Source organism: Porites lutea, chromosome 9 (assembly GCF_958299795.1).
Source record: "Porites lutea chromosome 9, jaPorLute2.1, whole genome shotgun sequence".
NCBI classification, from domain to species: Eukaryota; Metazoa; Cnidaria; class Anthozoa; order Scleractinia; family Poritidae; genus Porites; species Porites lutea.
In genome coordinates, this window is record NC_133209.1 from 25086366 (window position 1) to 25095388 (window position 9023).

Sequence of the window (9023 nt, forward strand, 5' to 3'; positions counted from 1 at the left end):
TAATACTATTCTTGATGAGATGTCGTTCAATTTTGTGACGATGTTTTTGTGATTTCTCTTCGTTGTGTAGCTGTAACGGTTGCAGTTAATAGGGGCATCTGGGGTTCAGTTGTTTTTTTTTTCATTAGAGCCAGAAAACCATTAAAAACAAAAAAGTAAAGTGAAATGATCGTTATTTAACTACAACATAACAAAACAAAAAGCAAGCAAAAGAGAAATAATGCAATAATGGACAAATTCATCCTTTGACAAATATCACTGACTTTGGTAAATAATTTGTAATTCTTGCTTCCTTTGGATTGGTTGATTTTTTTTGTGGAAGAGGCAATTAGACGGGACTGTCCATTTGAATAGGCCAACATGTGAAGTTGCTCTTGTTCTGGCATTTCCAATATGCCACCATCAATCAGGTTGACAATTTACTGCAGGAGAATGTGATTTACACCATGTAAATCTCTGTTTAAAGAAATTAATAGAATTTTTATAAGAGCGTTTCTCCGAGAAGTGCACCTCACTAAACTTGCTTGAATGCGTTTTCCAAACTGACTAACATTGTAGCGGGGTGAGGATCCATTATATAAAGCTATGAAATTATCCCATTTAAGACGTTATTATCTGACATATTCATTGTTTATTAGAGGCGAACGAGCCCTTTACAACAATGCTAGCTATTTTTCGTCAAATTTTAAGAGTGAATGTTTAATAATAGCGAAGGGTGGCACTCGATAAAAAATCAAACTTTTTCATATTTTGCCCAGAAATACGTTATATTAGTCCTGGAAACGTAGTGGGATTTTTTTTCTTGAAATGTTCTTTGAAACCGGATAAATTGGAATAATCTGTTTCGGTACCATGTGTCTCAAAACATCGCATTGGAAAATCTGGACCATTTACAGTAATCGTCAAATGTCTATAAATCGTAAATTTACAGACTTTTTCTAAGAATGTAAATCTTTCCTACTTTCACATATGGATAACAAAATGCTTGTAGAATCATTTTTGCAGACATTTTTAACAGCTTTTAATATCTATATTTCTTCAATGTTTATGAAATTACTTTAAAAGAAAAAGAACCACGACCTCCCAAAACACTGATACTCATTGATAGTCCAGCGCAATGGCTTCAGCTCCGGCTTCTGCTTCGGCTTCGGCTTCGGCTTCGGCTTCGGCAACGGCTTTTCACCGCTCATTTTTGCCCACACGCCAAACAAAAACTGGAACTACACAGACTAAGGGGAGCTTTTCTGAAATTTTTTATCAAGCCCGTGTAGTTCGAGCATTTCAAATATAATTGGCTCCTGTTGGCGCTCGTTAGTTTGGACTGCGGCAACGGGTACCCCTCCCAAGCATGTCATACATTTCCCGTGAGAAAAAATTTCTTTTAAAGCATGACGATAACTAGAACTGAATGAAAATAGAATCACTGGGTTCACGACTGTGCTTAACTGTGGGAATACATAGTAAGAAAAGCCTAAGATTATCTTGCACTTGTCACTTACAAAGAGCTGCGGAAAAACGATTTTTAGTATTAGGTAGCAACAGAAAAGAAACCAGCAGATGAAAAATGCTATAACAATCGACCTAAATATCTTCATCACGTTTCGATTGTGCTTGGCTCTATTCTGTCTAGCACTAATTACGTCTAAGTTTTGTGCACGGTGTTTCGTCTGAAGTCTACTTTGTAAAACACGCGTGATGCGCAGATACAGAATTAAAGTTGAGGAATACAAAGCAATGAGTAGAATTATTACAAACGTGTATAGTATTATAATCTTGTCTGTGGCTAGAGCCAATCTGCAGAATGTTTCGTGCTCAACTTTGTCGACTCTTGAATGAAGAAATGTGATAAAACTGCCTCCTATGGCTATGATCCATGTTGAAAGTAGTAAGGATGCTCGAATATTCTTTGTTAACAAGGTAACTTTTAAAGGGTGGACAATAGCGATGAACCTGTCGACAGCTATCAAAAACAGGCTTAGAATAGATACTGAATGCGAAACATTTCTCGTAAACACCCCCACTTTGCAGCCAATTGTAGCTATGAAACCCTGGATGAGACTTCCTCGCTGTGTTATTATCTCGTCAGTGAGGTACAGCGGCCTTAATGTAAGACTAGAAAGGAAATCGGAGACCACCATGTTGACGTAGTAATAGTTGGTGCTTGTTCTAAGGTTTGGGGTCTTGTACACCGCAGACATAACTAAGATGTTGCCAATAATCGCAGCCAAACTAAGGACAGCCAACACTGATGTAAAGACTGCAGATATGTCGTATGGGCATGGCGTGTAATTAACCAAGTTAGAGCTGGAGTTGTTCATTGCGATTATTCGACGCAAATGGTAACTTTCAAATCCTCTCTGAAATTGGCCTGTCGATTAATATTATGTAGGAAAAAATTTATCAGTACTCCGTTTAATGTAAAAACAAGAACAGGTGGGGCATAATGGTAGCTATTTTATTATTATTATTATTATTATTATTATTATCATCATTATTATTATTATTATTATTATTATTATCATTACTATTATTATTATTACTAATTATTATTATTGCTGTAATTTACATACCAAGCTTTCTGTTCATCTGCGTATACTGACTTACTTACAGTATATATGTTGTCATAGTATAAACGTTGTAGGTCAGTCAAGATGATTTCGTTCTTTAATTCTCAATATTCTTTGTATCCTAACACTAATTATTCAACAATCATAAATAATTCGGGTTAAGAAACCATGAAACTAAGAATCAAACAACGTTGCAACCATTTAGACCTGACAATACTATGTTAGGGTGGTTTTGAACTATATTCTTTTTGGGTGCCCCTGATTATTGTGCGAATTAGTCGTATTAAAAGATCGAGTAGTTTGATCCCACTCTCCTGACATATATCTATATATTCACATGGAAAGAAGAATAAAAAGATTGATAATTAATAATGTCAAGAGTTGTCTTATATCCTTGTGATTATTAACAACATTCAAGATTTCTGCACAGAAGAACTGTTACAGTGGAGAATCAAGGCCGATTTCCTATCAAGGGTCAATTTTGGAAATGCTTTTCATTCCCTTAAAATAATGCTTCTAAAACCGAATCCATCCGTTATCACACCCTGCAAAACCGAGGCTCACTGCTTGGCATTTTTTAGTGTTTAGTGTCAAGAAATGAAATAAACGTTTATGTTCGTACACATGCAGGTATTACAAATCATAGTTTTTTTCTGTTTAGTGAATTATCTTCAAATCGGAGATTTGTTTTTTGGTATTTATCAATTTTTATAGTGCCCAAGTGTCTTCAAGGTAACTCGATCCATGCCAGACCCTCGACAATTTACAACCAGCGTTAAGGTGGGACGATACAGTAGGTGTGAAACCTTTGACTATACTACAGCTGTTGTTGGATGAAAATTAATATTTTAGCCTTTGCAAGGAAATACCGCTTTCAAATTACTGCTAATTAACTTTCGAAGATCCAACAGTTTTGACTTCACTTGCAACTGAAAACCAATCCATACTTTAAACAACATTAATTACCATCTTTTCTCACCTGAGACTGTGCTCCTTTTAGTTGCTTTAGTCAACTGTAACTTTTCCTTCTTCTTCGATTTCTGATTGTTACTCGAAAGATACACTTCAATCGTTGTTAACTTGTGTAATGGCAAATAGATTTTTAAAAACCTTTGATTTTAAGAGCCACCAAGTTACGGTAAACGGCAAACGTCAGATTCAAGCTTGCGCCTAATAATTTTGGAATAAGAAATGTGTAGAGCAGATAGAAACACGTTGCAACATAACTGTTATGAATGAAACTAGCAAAAACACCACTTAATATTGATGTGTTTGAACAGTAATCGACAAGTAAAGAAAAGTTCGTCACGTTTCACGTTTGCGAATCGAAATCTATTTTTTAACAAGTCCGTGTGTTCCAAATCAAGTTACAGCTGTTAAAAGAAACCAGAATTATGTTCAGTTGAAAGATGAAAACTGGCACACACAATAAGACATGTACGATGCCGCGCCAACTTCTAGCGAGTTAGACTAATATTAGATTAATTATTCGTAATTTAAGGAATGGATTTTTCACGCGCAAATAAAGGGTAATGTAAATTATAAAGTCTAACTCTTCCTTTTGAAATTTCGAATCCGTTTTTATTATAAATAAGCTTTGAAAAGCAAAACAGAGCGTTAATTAATTTAATCTACATCCTATAGTTTATCAATTCGTACCCTGTTGTTAATCCGGTGTGAGCTCGTAATTTCTTAAAGTTAAATTGTCTCCCGACCGAAACAAAAGTGCCACTCAAAGCCACACGAATGAAGTAAAAATTACAAACAAACAAGGGACGCGATCAGTACACGCGCAGTGGCATCTAATTTTTTAAAATCGTGGGACGAGAAAAATAGTCAGTCATGGACAATCGACCAGTTTTTATTCTTACAATAGCAAAACATTGGAATTTTGTAAGGTATCTCTGATACGAGTAGTGTAGGTAACAAAGCCACAATATTATGTTGTTTATAGTGCACTTTTATTATACAATTGGTTGCGCGAGAGAGCAACGCAGGTGTCGTGAGAATTAACCTTTTGTGTCATGCTTTTTATGGCACGTAATAAGATATTAAATTTAAAAACGTCTTTACATGCATGTAAAAACCGAAATCACAAGACACATTAAAAAACTAGACAAGGTGAGGGCAAGCAAGTTGAATCGAAGACGTCTTATTTCGAACAGGAAATATCGGAATGAATGGTACTATTATCCGTTTAAGACAAATTTGGACATTAAAATAGACGATTTGAAATTTGAATTTTTTGAATTCAAAAAGAGAAAACCCAAACGATCGGCAATTGCTACCTATTACTGGTAGGGTATTTGCAACAGCTATAAGCAATAAATTTCATCACTTAATTCATTAAAAATATAACTTTTTCATATTGGCTCAAACCCCACGGCTAATCTTTCATAATAAGCAGCTACAATTGACCAAATTTGGAAGACATTTGCGATATCCGATAAAATGACGTCAATGGAGAGGTTTAGAATCACGTTTACTGCTAATGACAAACGTCAATTTCTACAACGTCCCCCACCTATGTTGCCAGCTGGGTCAATTTCATATCCCTGTGACGAAACCCTATATGTGGGAGTAGTTCTAAGAGGTTTTCCTACCGGTACTCCGGCTTTTCACGATTTTCAAAACCCAGTATTTCTCGATTCCATTTAATCAAGAACGCATCAAACACACACAACGTTTTAGGAGCTTTATGAGGCATTTCATGAGTGAATTACATTTAATTTATGTTTTTGACCAGGATTTGTAGTTCCACTTTTTCGTCCTGTCTTGCTGGATCTTCTCGCTTTCTTTTCTTACAAAATGAACAGGAGAAATTTTTCAGTCGAAATGGCCACAAGGTTTGCAAGGCGTGACGGAAATTGGAACTAAATAAGAAAAGAATGATGGGGTTAATGGCTGTACTGAGCAACAGAAAAACAAAGTATGAAAAGCCAAGAATCCACTTACATTTATCCTTGGTTAAAATTTCAGGAAAAAACATCTTTAACATCAAATAAACGCAAAGAAGAAAAAAGCAAGCAGTATACGCTATTACAATTGATTTGAATATTTTCATAATATTTTGCATTTCCTTGTTTCTTTTCCCTTCTGAATTTATGCTTCCAAAAAGGGGTCTTGAATTGATTTTTTTGTGTAATGTTTGCATAATGCGAGAATACAAAATCACAATCACAATTCGAGGTACAACATTAATCATAGTAATTCCACTAACGAAATAGATTATTAGAGTAACAGTATCGTTCCATGCAAATCTGCAGAAACGCTCTTCGCCGACGTCTTCGACTTTAGAGAAATGAAGCATAGGAAAGGAATAGCCCATCGATACTGCCCACACTGCTACCAACGTAGTTATTCTAACTTTTCGTGACAATAGCAATGATGTTTTGAAGGGAAATACAATAGCAATGTATCTGTCGGTAGCGATTAATAACAAACGGAGAATCGAGACTGATGTTGAGACTAGCCTCACGTACACTCCTATTTTGTACCCAACAGTGGCCAGAGGACCTTGAATCAGAATTCCTGGACTTATTATTATCTCATCTGTGAGGTACAGCGGCCATGAAAGGAGACTAGAAAGGAAATCTGATACCACTGTGTTGACGTAGTAGAAGTTGGTGCTTGTTCTAAGGCTTGGGGTCTTAAAAAAAAACCACAGTCATCAGTGAGATGTTGCCGATAAACGCAGCCAAACTGATTATAGCCAACACCGTTGTGAAGAAAACAGAAACCGCGAGAGGGCAAGGCCCGTTGCTAACGTGACTGGAGTTATCCATTTAAATATCTCAATGTAGCATTTTCAGTACTTTATTTGACCTGAAAAGGTTATTGAGACAAGTTACTGAAGATAATTCTCAAAAATGGAAGATGGTAAAGCTGGTCATGTAAGGGGCGTTGGGCAAAGAAAAATTCGGGGGGGGGGGGAGCTGTATCCACTGAGCACGCAGACACACAAATTACGCGTCGACAGGAGAGCTAGAAAAATTAAGAACTTGGGGAATGAGAGCTTAGAAAATTTCAACCGTAAAATATGGATGGTCTCTTCGCTAAGTATAGACTCTTTTTCCATAATGTCTACTAACTTATTTTAAGGCTGGTTATTTTCAGCTTGTTTGATTGTCAGTAATGCTAAATCATCTTTGTGTAGGGAGTGTAAATAAAGAAGTTTTATTGGTTGCTGGTGTTCGAGAGGAACTTCGTTTTACTGTTTTTTGTTTTGTTGTTGTTATTGTTGTTGTTTGTTTGTTTTCTTTTTCTTTTTCTACTAGGTTCAGTTTCGCATGAAGAGGGCTGAGAAAATGGGGTAACAAGAATGATCATATAAGCGTCATCAATCAGTTGCATTTATCATTTAACGTCAACATAAGAATTGCTTTTCTTTCTTCCGTCTACAAACCAGTTACATGCTGAATAAAATAGACAATTCTATATGGAAAGTGGCCAGTTTCAAAGAATTTGGTAACGTCCATTAAAGCAATTGAAGATCTTTTATACAACTCGGAAACTTAAACAGTTAACAAATGAAAAATATAAACACTTTGAATCAACAAACGCAAAAAACCTAAGTAACTTGAATGACTATTTAACAACTTATTATTGAACGAGGCTGAGTATGATATGAAGAATTGATTATGTAGATCGAGGAGGGTGTTATCCACCAAGGCCGAGGGCCGAGGTTGGTAACAGCCACCGGGAAATATTTTCAATAAATGAAAGTGGTCAATACCTCTCTCAACGAAGCGCTGACATCCTTTGGCTAATTTAAATTTTATCCTGCTCAATTAGTCGGTGTTCCCTGGACTGAATTTGAACATCACGTAGTGTTTTTCCAAAGAATCCGAAACGTTTCATTACCGTTGGGGTTTGGATCAAGATACCCCAGAAAGAGCAGAAGAAGGAGATCTTAAAACCTTTCTTTGAACCATTAGCAAGTCATTTAGGAGTTAAAATTTCAAAGCCGTTTGGCTTTTTTAGCTACAACCAGTTGCAAAAATGTTGAGACACTCCCACGAGAAAACGACCTTTCTTGCTTCAAATCGCTCCTGGCCACAGGTCTGTGAGATATAATACTGACCTCCCTCCTCCCTCCCATTCAAAGTTGTTCCTCCAAGTTTTGGGTATGGTCTTGTATTGCTAGCAACTTTGGTAAGGGGTGGAGGGGGCATCACAAGCACAAGATCAATGGACAGGCCATTTATGCCAAAATACGATACAGTGACTCAAGTACTTTTACAACTGGTTGTAGCTTGGGTTTTAAATTGATCAATCTCAGGCTACACATTTAAGGTGTTTCGCTATAGTTTTTCAGAGGCCATACTGATATTTTTCAATCGCTTTAAAAGTGATTTTATCCTTGTCTGATCGCTATAAAATTTTCACTAATGATTGACTATAGATTTAAATTTGTCAAAATGTAGATTTTAGTAAAATCGATATTAATATGACAACAATAAAAAAAATCTTTGAAATTGATAAACGCCTAATTTTGCGTGATCTAGACCAGCTACTGAAAATCCAACACTAGGAACTTTAAGTTTGGTGTTTAGCAAATAACCTCCGTAAGCAGTAAAAAATTCTGTATGTTTGAATTCGACTAAAAAGAAAATACATTTCAAACCTCGAATTTTCAATAGCCGTGATAGATTATTTAATAAAGACGTTATAAAAGACTCAAATTATTCTTAAGTAGTGTCAGAATGCTGCTTAATATCATATTTCGATGCTAGGAAAAAAAAAACACTTTAAAGGCGATTGAAAAATATCGGTATGGCCTCTGAAAAACTGTATCGAAACATCTTAAAGTTATAAAGGAGACTGCTTATGAAAGCCGGCAAAAATTCAATTGCAAAAATAACAGCTGTTGGAAGCTCCTTGACTCTGCAAAATCTTTTGTTTGTTTCTTTTGTTTTTGTTTGTTTACACGTTATCCCTGAATCACCATCCCAGTGTGCACAGGGTTCAAATGGTCATGTAGCAGGGCTAGCGTGACTGTACGGTAAGGCCATGACACGAATTATAGGATATTTGTTAAACCGCATATTTTTTTCAAGGATCGGCCCTCCGTCCACACGAAACCAGTGAATTCGGATACCGAAACCAAATTTTTTTAAACCTCTCTCCAGAGAGGTTTAACCGTCCCACGTCCACACAAATCCGGACAAAAAATATTCGGTTTCAAAAGTGTCTGGATTCGGTTGGACATGGCCTAAGTACCATCAGGACGAAAACCGATAACAAAAACAATTAAAAGGAGAGAATTATCTTAGTATCGGGCTTCATAGCCAGTGCACATTCATACAAACCACATGTGGTTACATGTGGATTGAACACTTATATCTGCATTTTAAAAACACATTTATTGCATGACTGCCTTCGTGATATAAAATCCCACGAAAGTTGACGGATTTACACCTTTAGAATCAATTCACTAGTAGCCTGACAGAAACG

General features: G+C 36.2%; 1 protein-coding gene across 1 annotated transcript; it reads right to left on the bottom strand.

The window, feature by feature from the left end:
* Window positions 1-645: 645 nt before the first annotated feature.
* Window positions 646-3996, bottom strand: LOC140948157 (neuropeptides capa receptor-like). The gene is made up of 2 exons (XM_073397380.1): window positions 3547-3996; window positions 646-2368 (listed from the first exon to the last, which is right to left on the bottom strand). Exon 2 carries the CDS (start codon window positions 2316-2318, stop codon window positions 1230-1232), a length of 1089 nt encoding a protein of 362 aa, XP_073253481.1. The 5' UTR covers window positions 2319-2368; window positions 3547-3996; the 3' UTR covers window positions 646-1229.
* Between the last annotated feature and the right edge of the window lie 5027 nt (window positions 3997-9023).

What these genes read in the sequence shown, in the direction of transcription:
- LOC140948157 (XM_073397380.1), bottom strand. Translation starts at nt 2,318, where the DNA reads ATGAACAACTCCAGCTCTAACTTGGTTAATTACACGCCATGCCCATAC.